This window comes from Epinephelus fuscoguttatus, linkage group LG19 (assembly GCF_011397635.1).
Source record: "Epinephelus fuscoguttatus linkage group LG19, E.fuscoguttatus.final_Chr_v1".
Taxonomy (NCBI): domain Eukaryota; kingdom Metazoa; phylum Chordata; class Actinopteri; order Perciformes; family Serranidae; genus Epinephelus; species Epinephelus fuscoguttatus.
This window is the reverse complement of record NC_064770.1, coordinates 37,294,977-37,315,077: the sequence shown is the minus strand read 5'-3', so window position 1 is coordinate 37,315,077 and position 20,101 is coordinate 37,294,977. Positions and strand designations below refer to the sequence as shown.

General features: G+C 43.1%; 1 protein-coding gene across 4 annotated transcripts in view; it reads left to right on the top strand.

The window, feature by feature from the left end:
* Positions 1-2,597: 2,597 nt before the first annotated feature.
* LOC125879050 (myosin-10-like) overlaps positions 2,598-20,101 on the top strand; it is a 101,560-nt gene continuing 84,056 nt past the window's right edge. For 2 of the 4 annotated variants that reach the window (XM_049560646.1, XM_049560645.1), the window contains exons 1-3: positions 2,600-2,836; positions 5,385-5,761; positions 18,208-18,364. In XM_049560646.1, the coding sequence (XP_049416603.1) occupies positions 5,417-5,761; positions 18,208-18,364 (502 nt within the window). In that variant the 5' untranslated portion in view covers positions 2,600-2,836; positions 5,385-5,416. Of the gene's footprint in view, positions 2,837-5,384; positions 5,762-18,207; positions 18,365-20,101 lie in introns of all 4 variants that reach the window. The other 2 variants (XM_049560643.1, XM_049560644.1) reach the window with 2 other exon arrangements.

The window sequence follows — 20,101 nt, the reverse complement described above, 5'->3', positions numbered from 1 at the left end:
GTACAACTCGTTCTAAAATTGGTTCAGTACTGAGGGAGGTGGATGCAGCCGGCATTTACGGAGATAGCACTGGTGATCTGAACTGGTCAGTGGCGAAAAAAAGCACTTTTAATGCGCAAACTTATACGGGACGCATTTGCCCCCGTTACCGTTTTAGCTTGTTTCGTGGCTCCCGGCTGCATCCGCCTCCCTCAATACTGAACCAATTTTAGAATTGGTTGTTTGTTTTGGAGTTCCACAAGGTTCTGTGCTCGGACCAATCCTATTTACTCTATATATGCTTCCTTTAGGTAACATCATTAGAAATCACTCTATAAATTTCCATTGTTATGCGGATGATACTCAGTTGTATTTATCAATGAAGCCAGAAGAAAGTAATCAATTAACTAAACACCATAACTGCCTTAAAGACATAAAAACCTGGATGAGCACCAATTTCCTGATGTTAAATTCAGACAAAACTGAAGTTATTGTTCTTGGCCCCAAACAACTCAGAGACTCTTTATCTGATGACAGTTTCTCTAGATGGCATTGCTCTGGCCTCTAGCACTACCGTAAGAAACCTCGGAGTAATATTTGATCAAGATTTGTCTTTTAATTCTCATTTAAAACACACCTCACGGACTGCATTTTTTCATCTGCGTAATATTGCGAAAATTAGGCCTATCCTGACCCGAAAAGATGCAGAAAAATTGGTCCACGCTTTTGTTACCTCAAGGCTGGATTACTGTAACTCTCTATTATCAGGTAGCTCTAGTAAGTCCTTAAAAACTCTCCAGCTAATTCAGAATGCAGCAGCACGTGTACTAACAGGAACTAAGAAACATGATCATATTTCTCCTGTTTTAGCTTCTCTGCACTGGCTCCCTGTAAAATCCAGAATTGAATTTAAAATCCTACTGTTAACTTATAAAGCTCTAAATGGTCAGGCTCCGTCATGTCTTAGAGAGCTCATAGTGCCTTATTATCCCACCGGAACACTGCGCTCTGAGAACGCAGGGTTACTCGTGGTCCCTAAAGTCTCCAAAAGTAGATCAGGAGCCAGAGCCTTCAGCTATCAGGCTCCTCTCCTGTGGAATCATCTTCCTGTTACGGTCCGGGAGGCAGACACCGTCTCCACATTTAAGACTAGACTTAAGACATTCCTCTTTGATAAAGCTTATAGTTAGGGCTGGCTCAGGCTTGTCCTGTACCAGCCCCTAGTTAGGCTGACTTAGGCCTAGTCTGCCGGGGGACCTCTCTCTGTCTCTCTCTCTCTCTCTGTCTCATTGTGTCATACGGATTACTGTTAATGTATCATGCTGATCTGTTCTGTACGACATCTATTGCACGTCTGTCCGTCCTGGAAGAGGGATCCCTCCTCAGTTGCTCTGCCTGAGGTTTCTATCGTTTTTTTTCCCCATTAAAGGGTTTTTTGGGGAGTTTTTCCTGATCTGCTGTGAGGGTCATAAAGACAGAGGGATGTCGTATGCTGTAAAGCCCTGTGAGGCAAATTGTGATTTGTGATATTGGGCTTTATAAATAAAATTGATTGATTGATTGATTGATTGATTGAATGAGTTGCACCTATGAATCATACGCACACATACACATGGGGAAATAGGGCCCAGGTTGAAAAATACCGAAGTTATCCTTTAAAAAAAAAACCTGAACTATCCCTTTAATGCAGTATATGCCCATGCTTTAACAGCGTTAGTTCCCATCTGCTCTGTCATCAAAGCCACCAAACTCCATTGACAAATTAGTAATTTTAGCGCTCTGAAACTGGGAGCTGTTGGTGGATCAGTTAGTTTGCTTGTGTTATTGTGTGACTTTGGTGATTCTGACTTAAACGTTTTAAACCTAAACGTCACACAATAACACAAGCAATATAACTGTTTAAGGCAGTGGCAGACCAGCACCTCCTGTGTGTCATAATTTGAAATCACTGTTTTTATCAATGGAGTCTGGCTTTTAGGAGAGCAACGTAACGCCTTCATTTCCCCATTGAAAATCACTGTATGACATTAGAGTAAAGCAGTGAAAATATTCCAAATATAGTGTACACTTAAACTATGGGTAAGTACCTCATACAACCCCACTTCAAAAAAAATCTGAACTGTCCCTTTAATACAGTGACTGCCACTGTATCAAACCACACCACACTATTTTCATTTTCTTAATTTGTCACTGAGCTATCAGAAGGTGCTAGAATGTTGATAAGGCAACTTATTTTGGAACTCACTTGGCAATGCAGGCAAAGCAACAGTTGCAATATCGATCATTTTCTGCACGCATGTCATTGGTTTGCAAATTGGAGGGTTGGTTTCTGGCAGCCAATGATGGGGAGGGCGAGGGAATGACCGCAAAGTGAAAGCCCAATTGTCTATAGGCTGCATCCAGTGGGTGTGTGCGATGCATAGATATTTGTGGGATAGATTTGACAAAGCATTTAGCGCATGATGTCCTGATAAAACCCCTGACAGTGTGGTTATTTCAGGGGGTTGAGGGAGCTCATGACAGGCGTCAGCTGTCACTTATCTGCTCAGGTGAGTCACCCCGGGCTGTGTCACGGTGTGGAGTATTGATCTGCATGGTCACTCTCTATGTGAGCACAGTCCATCGTAGGCGGGAGCAGCAGCAGCGGTCAAATCTGCTCTGGTTAGGAGGGGCCCCAGTGTAGAGGTAGCAGCAGCAGCAGCACTGTGGCTGTGGTGCAGACCGGAGCCCCGATACATGCCTGCATCTCATCCAGTCGTGTGGAGCCGCTAGTTGCGCACAGAGACGCGTCAGGGGGACACATCGGACTGCAGCTCGGTGAACAGGATCTAACTGCTGCTTCGCGGACGAACACCAGGTAACGTTCAAGTTGTTATGACTGAGCGCGAGGACAGAGATAGGGAGCGCGTGGTGAATATCACACCGTCGGTGCAGCCGGTGGACGGAGCAGCCTCCGGTGCAGAGGATGGATCTGGAAACTTAGTTTGACTTGTCATTAATTAGCCAGTGTGACATATTTTTTAAATACACGGCACCCTGCTGACCCTTATTTCACCCCTTTAATATTTATAACACAAACTGAACAGATAACGGAATATTTAGCGGTGTTACGCCTGCTGTGACGTTAGTGAGTAGCCTACCCTATTTTCCTCTCTGGTGTTTATTGTTTGTGTTTATCCTAACAGCCCAATAATAACTCGACTTGTAGCCACCGTTATGGCTCATTCCGGTGTTACCGAATCTAGCTCCAGTAGTTCGCTGCGCAGCTTCATTACCGCAGATATAGGCGTAATATTTGTAAACAGCACCACAACTTTCCCCTCCTTCATTCTGCTGTTTGGGGACTCGCCAGTGCACAGTCATCTTCTGTTGTATAAGCTCCATCTGTGGACCGGTGCAGGTTGTAGATATTATCTGGATGTGTGTAACACTGGATTGTTTTCTGCACCCTTAGATTAGTAGATGAAGAATGGAGGGACTGGTGATGATGATGTGCCAGACGTCTCTCTGATGTGCTGTGAGCGCGGTGAAGCCTACGCAGTATGCGCACTGCTATTGTGCAGACCCATTCAGTGAGCAGCAGGGGCGGCCCCAGATATTTTTCATCAGGGTGGCCAGATGGGGCCACTGGAAATCTTGGGGTGGCACACCAAAACCAAACTAGTGGTGTGCCATATCCTCTCAGTCACAGTAATGCTGGTATATTTTTAATATCATATGAAGAATTCATATCGTGATACTTGCGATGTTTCAGCTTAATGACATGTTGATGTCACACTGTTACCCACGGCAACAACAAGCATGGCTGAAAGCGAACTTATTCCCGACTCCTTGGTGGTTCCAAAAAGAGGAGCAGCTTCAGTAGTGTGGAATAAACTTTCCTTCTCTTAGCGCTCAGAGGGAACTCATTCAGCGGCTCCTCTGGCAGCAGCACAGCGTCTCTCCCTCTCCTCTCTGATTCTGTCACAAACCTTTGGTGATGGAAACCTACGTGAATAAACTCCATATATGTGACTGTGTCATTACAGCCTGTCACAGGTTACAGCCTGATGGTTAGAGGAGAAATGGCAGAGCATAAAAACAGAGAAGGAAATCAGCTGTTGATTTATATATATATAGATCCCAGGGGACATTTTGTATTTGGGAGCTGTTTAAATGTGTAATTTGTTGAACTATTAATATTGTGACAGAATCTGAATCTCACTCTGAGTTACTGTTGTTGTTCACAAACTAAAGAAATGAAACATCATTTTAGTTTTTACTGAATATTTGAAGCAAACTGTGAAACTATGTCACTGATTTTGTTGCAGTTCTGTGTTCTTAAATTATTAATATATTTTTTTTACTAATTTATCACATCATCAAGAATATCGTTATCGCCAAAATACCCTGAATTATTGTGATATTATTTTAGGGCCATATTGCCCACCCCTAAACCGAACCATAACTGAGCTTCAGGAATTCTATCATGGCTTTAAAGGCGAGTTGAAAACTATGTCAGCATAAAAGTTAAGGGATTGCATAGTGATGTACTTTGGTTTCTTATTTTATAGTTATTTTACTAATTATCCAAAGCGGTAATTAGAATAGGGGTGGCATGGTGGTGCACGGGTTAGCATTGTTGCCTCACAGAAGGGTTCCTGGTTCTAACCCTGTGATGGGGGAGCCCTTCGATTTGGAGTTAGCATGTTCTCCCCGTGTCAGCGTGGGTTTCCTCCAGGTGCTCCAGCTTCCTCCCACAGCCCAAAGACATGCAGGTTCATTGGTGACTCTAAATTGTCTCCTTATAATTTGATATTTGACAACATCAGCATTTATATTACCCAGCATTCATCGTTACATATCTGTATATGACAAAAACTACAAAAGAAATTAGGAAATTATTCGTGTAACTAAATAGTTTTTCCTAGTTTATGTAGAATAAGCATATAATGTTGTCATAGATTGATGGAGATGAGTTTGTCTTTTTGAGGGCACATATAAAAAAAATGCACCATTTTTTATTTAACCTGAGTTCGATTTAGTATCATTATTATAACTACATGTTTTGTCTGTTATATTCTCATTTTTAGGAGATAAATACTGCTTGTATAAGAGTAGATTTGGAATGTTAGAGGGGAGGTTTTCACTATGAGCTTCTTCAGGTTTCTTACTTCTCCTGCACAATCCCTGCTATGTTTATTTTTATGCATTTGTTTTTGTCACATCTTGTGTGCTAACAAAACTCAAATTCAAACATGGGCATATTTTCCGGGCCCCTCTACCCCATGGGCCCCAGTGCAACCTGAGTCTGTGCTGAAACAGAGAGGGTTATTAGAGAGTTTTAAAGGTGATTCTGTGTCTGATATTTCATATCCCTCATGTAATCTCTAAGCTTCCACTCCCTGCTCCTCTGTCTGTCCTAGGTGGCCAGTTGCTCTGGTAAACCCCAGATAAGATGTCTCATCGGAGTGGTCAAGAGGACCCAGAACGGTACCTGTTTGTGGACCGGGCTGTGGTGTACAACCCCGCCACACAGGCTGACTGGACAGCCAAGAAGCTGGTGTGGATACCCTCAGAGCGCCATGGTTTTGAGGCGGCCAGTATCCGGGAGGAGCGTGGCGAGGAGGTGCTGGTGGAGCTGGCCGAGAACGGGAAGAAGATGGTGATCAACAAGGATGACATCCAGAAGATGAACCCACCCAAGTTTAGCAAGGTGGAAGACATGGCCGAGCTCACCTGCCTGAATGAGGCGTCTGTGCTGCACAACCTGAAGGACCGCTACTATTCAGGACTCATATATGTGAGTGACGCATTTCTGGATCCTTCCAGTATTGTCTGTGTGTTTGTAACAGTTTATACTTTCCACACTGGGGAATGATTAACCTTAACGCTCACAGATCATCTGGTTCTCACAGAGGTAGATTGAATTTCACCCCTAGCTGATATAATTTAGAAATGATGGGCAGCATTTATGCTCGTACGCACGCTAGTCTCAACTTTTAGCCGTGTGTCTTTTGCGCTCTTGTGTGAAAGTGAGCTCTGATATTTATCAGTCTTTGTTTGGGGACAGAGAGGGCATTGAGCTTTCTGCTGCTCTGTTTATGAATCCTGACCGCACACACACTCACACACAGTATGAGTGACGGATCTCGCCAGTCTTTTAACCATTGCCAGACTTTCACCTCCGCTGGGTCTTCTCTCCTTAGTGCCTCTGGGTTACAGATTGTTGCCTCCCCCCATGGCTTCGCTCTCACCTCAGCCAAAGGCAGGCCTCTTCCATAAACACTACTGGTCTCAGTTTGTTTGTCCTGCTCTGCGCTCCCACTGGTGGGCCTTGTTTGATCACAGAGATGGCTCGACCTCGTTCTCTTTTCTGTGGCAGCCCCGCTGCGTCAAAGTAAACACATTTGGCCCAAAACGAAGGGTAACAGAGTTATTGTTCCATGTGATCTTTGAGCTGTGAAATCTTGGGCCAAAAACTCAGATCAATTTGAAAATCTGTGCTTTATAAAACACAACATAAATAATGCTAAAAAGAATAATTCCCCCTGCTGTTCAGATTTTTTCAAAGTGTAAGATCTTTGTACATTTTTGGGGAGTTAAAGTGTACACATAAGATCCATGAAATATATGTCGGGAGACACTTGATGGGAAAAAAGAACAGAATAGCAGTCAGTGAGGTTTCCTTAATAAACTTTTTTACATTACCTCCACAAAATCAGGAAGTGTACAAACATATTTCACCCACTTGGCCCAGAATTTAATGAACACATTTTTCTGAAGATGAAGAGACAAAGTAATCTTTTCCATCTATCAGGAACCCAGAAAGAATGCCCCTCTATTATTTAGTAGGCTTTGTTATGTAGTGATGTCGTCATGGCCTTATGTCTTATTTAAAAAAGTCACAGTAGTTTTAGTAAGAGATAAACATTTTTGATTTTTTGTCTTTCCCCATTGGTGGCGTCCCCTATGGATGACGACACCCTTAGCATTTGCCTGTACTGCCTGTGCCACCAGCTGGCACTGATCACACCAGCAGTCCAAACATCCAAAGCTATTCAGTTTATTATCATGTCTGACAAAAGACGAATTCTCACATTTAAGAAACATGAAAGCTGCAAATGTTTCGATTTCTTGCTTTAAAAAATGACTAAAACGGATTATTTGATCATCAAAATAGTTAATAATTAATCTTCTGATGATTTACTTATCAATTATTCGACTAATTGTAGCAGCTCTAATCCAAGACGAATACATGTTTGAATTTGCCCATGGCATTACGGACAATTAAGTGTCTCATCTCTCAGTTGTTTGTTACACTTGTGCTTTAATCACAGCCAGCGTCTGTAGTGGTCTGCATTAGTGCACTTCCACTGTCCCCATAATCCAATTCCACCACAGACTGAGCTGCTCTGTGATGTTCTAGTTGTGATCTTGACCCATTTAGTGACATGTTTTCCAGGAATAGAATATGGGTTGGTTATCACCTGAGACCCTCTGGTTCAGGGACTGCAGGGGGAATAATTGAAAGCACTCATAGTGAGGGATGCACTGATTTATTGGCCGAACATCAGTATCAGCGTAAATTTGCCTTGTTGACTGCCATCGGCTAATCAGCAATAAGATGACATTGACTGATGGCAGTGGCTGACACCTCCTTTCCACTTCCGTATGTGACTTGTGTCTGTAGAGCCGTAAATGTACGGATGATGCCTCTAGTGTCCACGCAAGGAAGTACATTTCTTTACTGCTTGCTAGAAACCTGATAGAAACTACCTGTAGCCATGGGGGAGAGCTTGGAACATTAACAGGACCAGTATTGCATGGCAACAATTAAGATGTTGACCTGCCAGGTATGCAGCATGATTTGTGAAATACGTAATTAAAAACACGTATGAATGGCTGAACGAGTCATGATGACAACTGGACTGTATATAATGTATAACCATATTTTTGCAGGATAACATTATTCAGATTCACAATTTGTTAAAACTAGATAAACAGGTTCTTTTTAATCATACAAACTCTCTCGACAATCAATACAGGCAACTGAAATGAAGGAAACAGCCTGCTAGCCAGTTAGCAGCCTGTTAGCTAAGCCAGCACACTGTCTCTCCGAAATCCACTGCAAAAGTTCAATATTTTTAATGTGCTTGAGGCAAATTCTGGACCGAAATATTACAAAGGGGAGGAGTTTTGCAAGCACATCGGTTATCACAGAGATTCCCATTGGAATGAATGGACTTCCGGATGCCCCATCTCCGTACGCATACGTAAGTGGAAACGAGGCGTGATATTTATTTGTTGTGTCGTATCAATTTCATGCAGGCTAAATGTAGCTGCTTTCATGACAAAGGTTATCCTCAAACAGGTGTTTGTTCAGGCATTTCTGTCTCACTGAAGCATCCTCATCTTGTCACGCGGTGAAAACTTTTTTTAAGAATTAACAGTGTACGAAATGTAACACGAAAGAAAAGAAAAACAAAATGGCGGTCAGCATGAACATGAGCAACAAAGTGAATTAAAATACCATGACGGCCTTGAGCCTTGTGAGACATTATCAACACTGCACTGTACATGGTTATACAGGTAAGTAAACAATAAACTAATGCCGTAGTAGCTTCAGCCTTTGCAATAATGTACATTTTACCCTTTATACATCAACATAATCACAGGAGATTTACATTTTAACCTTAATGAATTAAATTATTTATCCATGTTTATATTGCGCATTGTGCACATTTTTAAACTAAATGTTTTTAAACAGCACTTAACTGAATGCTGTGCTGGTCAGATAAAAAGTAGCTAGCATAGCATACCCGGAGAAGAAGTCACCGGCTTGACCCGACTCAGGCGGGCCCGAGGAGGGAAATGAGTGCCGTGTGCACATGTGGTAAGAGCTAAGAGCTATTATGTTATAAAGAACCACCGAGTGCTATCAATGTCAAATCAAATTGGGTCCTACACAGAAGATGTTGGGCCATGTCAGTACTCATGAGTTCCTCTTATTAAGTAGGTACTTTTTTTTAAATAATCTTTTCCATGTGAAAGATGATTTTATTAAAGGTTGTTTGTATGATTGAATTTGTGGTCATTCAAAAATAGCACAATTAAGGGTTGAATGAATTTTATAATGAAGATCTCTTTGTTTTCCTGGCACAAAACGGGAAATAAATAACAACAAAACTATCAGCCAAACTGTTACCTTAAACATCGATTATGTGTATGGACTCAGAATTTCATTGGTGCTTCCCTTCATATAAAGAATCCTCCACTCAAGATGTGATCAAACATCATCACTGACTCCCAGATGGAGTCTGTCCTGTTTGTCTGATCATGCATCACAAGTTTGTGCTTTACATTTGAAGATCAGCCAAAAGGTGGAGTGTGTCAGTTTGGTCATACAGCAGAGGAAGAGCTCAACGCTTCAGTGAATGTGATCAATTTCCCATATGCCTTGAATTGTCATGCCAGTGCCCCAGTTCTCTTCTCCTCGTTTTCCCCCTCAGACCATACTGTCATGGTTTCTTCTTCTTAGTGGTTCAGAATTGGAGCTTCTTAATTTCCCTCTCGGCTAAGAGAAATTGAAACCATGTGTCTGACGGTGTTGGTTTTCTATCAGGAAGAGAATTTTCCCATTCAGCTCTCTCTTAGAAAAAGAAACCCCCAACGTTTCTAAACGTTTTCCAGTGTATTTGACTTACCCCCCTGAGCTCAGCTACATCTACTGCAGACTTAATATAAAGCCTCCCGCAGGCTGTGTTCTTAGTCGAGGTTCATCGGGGAGACTTCCATATTTGAATCACAGTGTGATCAGCAGCTGCTAAAAGATGAGGCCAGTCCACACCAGTACTGTAGGTAAATCTTTACATTTTATAGGTTTGGTTTCACCTAATGTGTCCATGACCCACCTCACTTCCAGATATGAAAGGGGCTCTCCATCCCCTAAAATAAGACAGGTACACATCACACTGTCTGTCACGTCTCTCACCGCCTTTCTAATGTTTTGTCATTAAGGGCCGTACTCATGCCGTATCTTTAACTGCCTGGAAAACGCGAGGTCGGCGCTGGGTGCCACTTTTGTGCCTTTTTTGTGCCAGCTTTCAACAGCACAGCGGCGGGTTGCCTAACAAGCATCATATAGTCTACCTAAAATCCTGAGTGCAGAGCTGATCTTCTTCCAGCAGCTGTGTTTAAGTGTTTAGGCCTATCGTCTGTGGGACAGATGTAAAGCTCTGGGTAGCCCTGCACTAAAGGTGCAGACACACCAAACTGACATCAAAGAATTAGCAGCGACGAAAGCCAACTGTTGTGTCGTCTACGTCGCCTCACGACGCCTCACGTCGCCCTGTGTCAGTTGCATTTGAACACACTAGACGGATTACATCTGATGGTCAAGTCGCCTTGAGCACTACAAGCCGAGTGCCATCTAGTTCCATTATATATATATATATATGTATATATATATATATGGAGAGATTGCAGACATGTCTATGGCTGATATCTCCAACACTCTGCAACTTGCAACAAAACAATCTAGACTGATTAATAGCACTATAGGTAAGAGTAAAAATATGTATTTTTGATTTTGGGGTGAACTGTCCCTTTAAGGCCACCATTGCATTTTTAAGCCACTGGCTTATGAGTGAATCATCCACCCTGTACTGGCTCTTTCTGTGGCTCTTTGCCCATCTGACAGCTCCATCCGTGTGAAGTTAGTCAGCCTGTTGAGCCAACCCATTTATTGTAGCAGCTTGCTATCTGTGAGGTAGTGAGTCACAGGCCGACTGCAGTGCTACACACTCGGCTACATCACACTAGCGGGGCTACAAGCAAGCCTTTGTGTCGTTAGATAAGCCTCAGCTGTCAGAAAGCCTCAGCATTCTTCCATGGCAAAAAGATCGTCCGTCTGTCTGTCTCCTGCCGCCCACTTCAGCTCTGCTGCTGCTCAGTGTCCGTCCTATCGTCACCAACTCTGCTCTCGTTCCCACACTCCCTCTGCTTCTCTCCTCTCTCCTGCCTCACTGGCCCTGGACAATAATGACACAGACTTTGTGTCTTTCCTTCTTGCATCTTGACCTCATGCAAACTTGCTTTTTGGCATTTTGAATATTTCTGTGATTCAAATGCTAGATGCATGCAAGCGGAACGTGTCCCATTTTCCTACCCGAAACTTGTTCTAGTTTGTAGTGCTGGATCTGCTGCAGGGCAACAGGCACAGCAGCACAGAAAAACACATGAAAACAGAAGTGCATGCTCGTTCTCATACGGAGACAGAGTTTTTACATGTTTGATTTAAAGCCACATGTGGTCTCTCTTTGTGCAGGATCCCGATATAACCTTTGACATCCTGCTTGCTTTTTGTGTCACTGTGATTTTGACAAACACAAGCATGAATTCATAAATATGTGATGAATATAGAATCCCACTCATTCATACGGCACTTTAATGAGCTGCAGTATAAGTTTCCACCCTGCTCTAAAATTCAGCGAGCAAAAACTTTTTAAAGCAGGAGAAAAGCAGAAGCCGTCCTGCTATGCATCTCAGTGTATTGATCATATTTCAAAGGACTAGTCTGAAATATTTGCAAGCTTTGTTATGAAATCACTAGAGTGAAGCACTGTCAAGGGAATGGTCAAGGTCTCCTCTCCTCCACACAGATCAATGGCACCAAGGCTGCCTCTGCACCCAGAGTGCCCTCTGCAGCAGTGAAGGTCCTATCCACGCAGGCACGCTGCCTGACTGATCAGAGGTGGCAGATGGGGTCGGCTGTTGTGTCTGCTGTTGCCTGTGTGTTGCTCAGCTGTTACTAGGCCACGGCATCCCCTCCCCTGGATCTGATTTCACAGTGGAAATATCACCTTCTCTTTCCTGGACTGGGCCAGGCATGTAGGTTTGGCAGTGCAGTGTTGAGTTAGTGTGCTCTGCTCGCTGGCAACAGCAGGAGTAAATGTTCTTTATGCTGCATTGACCCTCACAATGATTCCTGGGTGGGAAGCAGCAGTGTTGCAACAGCAAGCATGCAACAAGTACTAGACCTGTCACAATGATTACATTATCCACTTATCACACGATATATTGACATGACCTTTATCATTTTGCTGACCTTGATATTGCCTGTTGTGTTTAGGCTGCTGTGTGTGTGTGTTTACACAAGAAAGTCACTGACATCTTAGCCAACATGATGCCAGAATAAACAGCAGGGTTGGGCGCAGCAATTCTCCCTTTCTTTGTCTCTCCACCCCACCTACTCACAAGAGTCCAAAGAAAAGTAAACTTCAAAAACAACACAGTGTAGCTTACCGGTAGCCTGCAGCTGCACTTTTGTAGTGTAAGAGGTACAATCCTGATAGTCGTTAGCTTGCCAACCCCTGATGATGAGCAAAAGAAGTCCGTCATTTGTAGCTTTACTCTCCAACAACTCGGCTTTTCACAATAATTACGTTATGGAATGTCACTGACATTTTCACCAACATGATGCAAGAATAAGCAGCAGGGTTTTCCCAATTATTTCAATACTTGGGGACAGTGATTCTCTTTTTTCCCTCTCCACCTGGTCTGCTTGCGAGATTACGAAGAAAAATAAAACAAAACCTCAAAGACGACTGATGTGGCTTGGAGGTAGCCTACAGCTGCACAGAGGCACAGTCCTGATAGCTGTTAGCTTGCCACACCCTGGCAACAAGCAAAAAAGTTTTGTAGTTTATGCGTTTGTAGTTTTACCCTCTAACAACCAGGCTTTTTACGATAATTATGTGTCCAAATGTCACTGATATTTTAGCCAACATGAAGCCAGAATAAACAGCAGGGTTGGGCGCAGCAATTCTCCCTTTCTTTGTCTTTCCACCCCACCTACTTGCATGAGTCCAAAGAAAAATAAACTTCAAAAACGACAGTTTGCAGATAGCCTGCAGCTGCACTTTTGTAGTGGAGGAGGCACAGTCCTGAAATTCCTGACAATGAGCAAAAAAAAGTCTGTCATTTGTTGTTTTACCCTCCAACAACCAGGCTTTTCCACAATAATTACGTTATCAAATGTCACTGACATTTTAGCCAAAACGATGCAAGAATAAACAGCAAGGTTTTCACAATTATTTCAATACTTGGGGGCAATGATTCTACCTTTTTTTTTACCCTCTCCACCTGGTCTACTTGCGCGATTATGAAAAAAAATAAAACAAAACTTCAAAAACGATACAGTGTAGCTTGCAGGTAGCCTGCAGCTGCACTTTTGGAGTGGAAGAGGCACAGTCCTGATAGTTGTTAGCTTGCCAACCCCTGACAACGAGCAAAAAATCTGTTTGTTGTTTTACTCTCCAACAACCAGGCTTTTCACGATAATTAAATGTGGACATGACCTTGATATTGTGCTGGGCTTGATTTTGCCTGTTTTGTTGGCGAAAGAATGTCACTGACAATTAAGCCAACAGAGAGTTTTCCTGACCATTTTATGATTTGGATGCAGCAATTCTCCCTTTTTTTCCCCCTCTCTCCACTCCATGTACTCGCACGAGTCCAAAACAATAAAATAACCCTTTAATAATGACACAGTGTAGCTTGCAGGTAGCCCGCAGCTGCACTTTTGTTGTGGCAGAGGAACAGTCCTGATAGTTGTTAGCTTACCAACCCCTGGCAATGAGCAAAAACGACCATCATTTGTTGTTTTACCCTCCAACAACTTCATCCTCAATTCTATAAATCCACCAGCAAACAGGCCGTCCATCCCTGGGAGCCGACTGCAGCACACTGGCTGGATCTGGAGCTAACTGTGGTGTTCCCAGAGCTTCGCTAAGCTTGTCGTTTAGTTGTGAGAGGCATCACCAATTCCAATGTCTGAATATTCTTAAAGGTTAGCTGAAAATTGCATTATTAAGCTATTATCATTATATCAGTGGCATTAATGGTCTAAAAATGACAAAAAATTAAGTAAGTAAGTATTTCTGGGACAATATATTGTCCAACGAAAGTTGGTATCGTGACAGGCCTGACAAGTAATCCATGGTTCTCTAAATTTGACTTTAAAGAAAAGCCACAGTCACAATGAACCACCGTTGTTATTTTTAGAGATCAGATTATGTTTCCAAAGCAATGAAAAGAAATAAAACCCAACACTGATGCAACATTTCAGCTCGGTTCAAGAGCAGACTGCTCATTAAGTGCTCCGCAAAAAGACGTGACACAGCAAATTACAATGCCCCCTCGAACCCTTTAGCTGCCTGGGCCAGTCCACGTTGAGGCTACAGTCCAGGTATCTCTCCGCAGCCTCACCAGCTGCCTCAGTGCAGAGAACAGAACACACCCCCTATTTTTAGCAGCTCCAGTTTCCAGAAGGGGGGGGGATACATTTTTCATTAGCCTCGAAAAGGAGAGTGGAGAGTTAAGTTTCTCTCTCTGAGCTCTCTCCTCCCCTCAGGTTGGGAGCAGTTTACAGGAAGGCTGAAAACACGGTTTAGTTTGCTGCATCTCTGCTGGATTGGACCTGAGGGACCTCTGTCAGCTGGATCACTGCTGCACTCCTTATTTTGTCTGCCTCACTCTCCTTCCCCACCTTTCTTACTGCTTTTTCCTCTGTATCAGTGGTACACAGCATCAGTTGCTCATTGCTGACTGAGTACCTACCTGAGCTGTTACGTAACAGCTACAGTATTCTGTCTGCTCTGTGGGGCCCCTTTGTGAATCTGTGGCTGCTGAGTCACTCATGGGACGGCGCCTCACTCGGCCTTGGATGTAGTTTTAATTATCAAGCAGATGTCACAATCTTTGATGCTTTGATATGAAAAGATCACTGAAGGACACAGTTTTTTTGAATATTACTTCTGCAGTTTTTGGCCGCACTGTGTTATGGTATGATGCCATTTATTGGCAGAGGGAGTAATAGCAGAGGATAACAGAATAGACAGCTCTTAAAACTTGAAGCTCCTTTAAAACAGAGGCTCAGTCTTTCATTACAGACTGGAGTCTGTAGAGAACATGTGCTTTTTATGATCTCCGAGCGCCATGCTGGCAGTCAAAGCAAGAGACGACTCCTGAATAGAATTTTAACTTCGACCCAAAACATTTCACAGATCATGCTTCTAATTTTCCGTCTCTCTACTCCTGTTTTTTTTTTTGTTTGTTTGTTTTGCTTTGTCATGCAAGCGTTCCTTGTAAAGTAATGTCACTGTAGAGTGTACATATGGTCCCAGAGGGGGACCAGAACACACAAACATGTCTGTCACTCTGACCTTGAAGCCAGCAGGGAGCCGGCTGCCTCTGATCCCCTGGGCCTCCCTCCAGTCAAACAGTTCTGACTGCCTTGTAACTCCCATTACTAATTTATTACTAATTTACCAGTGCTGTTATGACCGTCTTTAGCCCCTTTCCCACTGGACAAAAGCCCATCAACACCCACTAACATTTGGCTTTGTATTTAATGTAAACCTCACTGTAACTAACTGCACTCCCTGAAGAAATATGAAATATGGAAGAATGAAAGAGTGATGTCAGAGAGAAGCAGACAGAGGGGTCTACAGTCTGTGTTTGAAGGATATATCCAGGATGTCAAACTGACTCAGCAGCAACAACAGGATAAAAAGACAAAGATAGTTAGAAGCTAAAGCCGAACTATAGGCTACAGATCACAGTGTAAAAGTGAACCACCACATCACTGCTGATCGCCACACAAGACAATGAATATAAAGGGAAACTTTGCTCATATTGAACCAGCTGTGTGGCATCACAGTGTGTGCAGATGAACAGTGTTTGGCTGCCAGCACCTGGACCTCTACCCCCGGATGGGCAGGGATCTCTGGAGGAAGTCAAACAGTGTTCATCTGTGCACACTGTGATGACACACAGCTGGTTCAATATCAGCAAAGTTTCCCTGCTTCCCTTCACTGCATGTGTATACATTCAGTAGGCTATATCTTCAGTAGCTAGCTAGCTAACCCTACACTTTTCAGGGTTTGATTTTGGTTTTGGAACAGGGAAGAAACGTATATCTTTTTCCAACCTCTCCAGGTAACGAGTATCAGTAGCCCTTTTTAAACAGGAGTTGTGCAAATTTGCAGGAAAGCCCAATCAGTCTTTTTTCAGCATTGGCAGTATAAAAACAAAATCAGGGAGTGCAGCAAAATGCCGCCTACCTACTTTTGTTTATACAGAATGCGCCTTTTTCGGGGCAATGGAGGGCGTGAGCAAGTAACAAAACGTGTAGCTCAGCGTGTGACGTAAACAGTGACGTGGGAGGGAAGCCGCGGCTGGTCAGTCCTTTGGTGATTCTCTCATAAGTCGGCCCGTTCTTCACCGTCCCCGTCATCTGACAAGAAGGGCGCGCAATTCCTTGACTCCCCAGTTGCTCATCTTTACAGTGTCTGTCAGGTTTGTGTTTCCCTCTTGCTACTAGCTGCTCGCTAATTCCTGCTATCAGCTGTTTCCTGTTTATCCACCGCCTGTGGCTCGCACGTGTGGCGTCGTCAACAGCTCCTCCCACAAGTCATCAACAGCTCCTCCCACAAGTCATCAACAGCCCCTCCCGTTGCGGAAGGCCGCCTCGTTCTTCTTAAACCAAAAACGTTCTGCCAATATGTTTATCCCAGTTTGAAAGGGAGAATAGATAAGTAACAGATATAAAAATAGAAGAAACCATTGTAACATCTTTACTTTGCTCTATGCGAGTTTCTGCTGTTTACTCACCGTGTTTTCTGGCGCATTCGTCTACTTGTCTACTGCTTCTGTCAGTGGTAAAGAAGTCTATGGTCCCTTTTATAGCAGGTTTTTCTATGTTCAAAAAATATATGTGTGCTAATTTTGCTGAGAAAAGGGTATTTCCAGGGCGCTGGTGGCTTAGTGGCAGAGCAGGCGCCCCATGTACAAGGCTGTTGCCGCAGCAGCCCAGGTTCGAATCCAGCCTGTGGCCCTTTGCTGCATGTCATCCCACCTCTCTCTCTCCCCCTTCACGCTTACCTGTCCTGTCCAATAAAGGCAAAAATGGCCAAAAAATATCTTTAAAAAAGGAAAAAAAAAGAAAAGGGTATTTCCGTCTTCAATGAGATTTGAGGTCAATATATTTGTATTCACATGCATGTAATTGTGGTTAAAGTTAACGCTTGGTAAGTATGCACTGCTAGTGGGCTGCTGGTTAGGCTAATCCTGCACCCACACAAATGCCCATCTCTACTTTCCTAACATGCCAGTGATGAAAGTCATGCTACTGGTAAGCAGCTCTTTCTCTGTGTCGTCTATAGGGGGGAATGCAAAGCCCCTATAGCATCTGCAGAATGACACAGAGCCGCGGCCCCAGCAGGGCCTCTCACTCATTCCTGGCTGCCGTGCTGCCTGGTCGATTCAGCCTACTGCATAGCTGAGAAGTGTTCATACCACACACACTCACTGGGGAGAAATCTCCGGGCTAATTACACAGCCAAATGCAACACCACGAGTCAGAAAGTAGGCTAAACGTTTGCAGCGAAAGCTATTTGCTGCAACATGAGTCATTATAATATTCATACACTCTTTGTTCACGTTGTGTGGTGCAGTGACTTGGAGACTTTTATTAGGACTCTCTGGGCTCTTTTGTTGCTGCACAAGAGACAAGAGTCTGCTCAGTGTTTCATTTAGTTCTCTCAGTCTGCTCTGTATCTATCACTGTGTTGCATGCCTGCAATGATGATGTAAGCCCCAAAAAAGTGGGTAATGACAGGTCTTGCTGCACTGATAGAATGCAGGCTCGATGATTTAAACAGCCAGAAACTTTCATGCTCCTTTTAGGGCCGAATGACAGGGAGAAAAACAAATAGCACCATATTTTTGACCAAATACCTCGATATCAATATTACAGCAAAATTGTAGGGTTGACTGTTGGTGCCTTCACAAAGTATTTACACAATATGTTCGACAAATAATCATCAGTAATGTGGATATAATGACTAAGTGGGTGAAGACAAATTATAGAACAGCTGGAACAGTCTGTAGAGTTCAGTTACTTCACTGTAATGCAGCCTATAGCTCTCCAGAATCTACCATGATAGTCTCACATCATGATATTGATCTAATATTAGTATAAAGGAAGCAGGGAGGCCGATTTAGAACTTCAGGTTCTGGCTAGTGAGGCTTTATTTTGCCTGTTTACAGCAGGATTTGAAAAACAACCAATGGCAAAGTTCATGTTTTTATATCTCTTGAATATAGTGATTGTGATGCTTCCGTCTTTCTTCCGTACTGTTAATTAACTTCCCATGTTTGTCTGTTTTGCATGTTTAATTGCAGACATACTCTGGCCTGTTCTGTGTGGTCATCAACCCCTACAAGAACCTGCCCATCTATTCAGAGAACATCATTGAGATGTATAGAGGGAAGAAGAGGCACGAGATGCCTCCACACATCTATGCCATCTCTGAGTCGGCATACCGCTGCATGCTTCAAGGTACGACAGACAGTTTCCTTCGACTGACCTTTAATCTTGTCTTTATAAAGCTCTTCACACTCGTCCTCGTATCTGGACACATTTTCCCCACAAATACAACATGCTAATGTTATTAGCACAAGTCTATGGCATTTTACATTGTATAAATTAGCCTAGCAGCTAGCAAACTTTTCCTCTACTCATATGAAACCAGGGACAACAGCAACATTTAACAAAGGTAACGTTACAAAATTTGGCTCCATTACAGCTCACAAGGTTCACTGACAAAACAACTGTCTTATACTAAACACATTTTCCAAACAAATATAACATGCTAACGTTATTAGCGCCAGCCTATGGTATTTTACATTGTATAAATTAGCCTAGCAGCTAGCTATCTTTTCCTCTCCTCATATGAAACCAGGGACAACAGCAACATTTAACAAAGGTAACGTTACAAACTTTGGCTCCGTTACAACTCACAAGGTTCACTGACAAAACAACTGTCTTATACTAAACACGTTTTCCAAACAAATACAACATGCTAACGTTATTAGCACAAGCCTATGGCATTTTACATTGTATAAATTAGCCTAGCGACAAGCAGAGATTTCCTCTGCTCATATGAAGTCAGGATAAATCACACACAAGACTTAAAATGCTATTTTAGTGGAGGCTTTATTGTCTTCGCAATTTATTGTTTCTTATCTGTGAAATTAAAGTAAATCAAAGCTTTGCTTCCACTGAGGGAAATGGTTTCAGCTTACAGAGACAGACAGGAGGTCTGCGTCGCTGTGACATGTGGTTACATTTCTGGGGAGGTGCACGTCACGCTATGGTAAGGTATTTTGACTGGTATCATTAGGTACATATAAACAGAGGTGGTTGTTTTATATGAAGCATGTGCTCATTTGGCAGGAAGTTTAGCTCACTTGCAGGCAGTGCGGGGTTTGGCTGCATAGCGCAGGAGATTAGTGTTTGAGGAAAGTGTGTTAAGTGTGTGAAAGGTCACAAGGTCAGAGAGGATGTGACATCAGTGGGCATGTCTGAGAAGTCCTCTGTTATTGACGGGGGTCAAGCAGAAGACTCAGGTATTCCAGTCGAATCACCAGCTGTTAATGGTAATTGCATGGTCACATGAGGCCGTTCAGCAACATTCATCAACACTGTAAACACCGGGCAAAGGATTTAGGACTGAAATGTTAAGTTGCATTGTTCATACTAAGCTTGTTTTCAATATTATTGGCGAGTGGTATGCTACACTTACGTAACGTCCTGGCTCTGTCTTCTGTTATTTCTCCAAACCATGAATTGATACCACTGAATTTTTGTTTCCAAACACACAAGTTCACATTTAGACACTCAAAGGTTTATTCATAGTGATATCATTGTTTAAGAAGGAAAGATTGATGCAGCAAAACATCCTTATTTTGTGTTTTCACACAGTGTAACTCTGAGATACTCTTAAAAGCTTTGTTTCCTTCAATTTGTGTCTGAATTACTCGACACTTTTCCTTGTGTATTTGTTATCATTTAGTGTGGTGGTCTATATAATTGGATCCTCCAAAATATCAGCATATACAGCCAGCAGAGATGGACGACAGGCAGCCTCTCTCTGTGTTTCAGATAAGAGTTACATGCTGCAGGTGGCGAGGGTGCGATCTATAAGCTCCTAATAGCGTGGGTGGTTGGAGGCTGGCCTGTGAGAGCTGATGCTCTGTGACAGAGGGATTTATAGAGAAACAGAGAGTGTGAAAC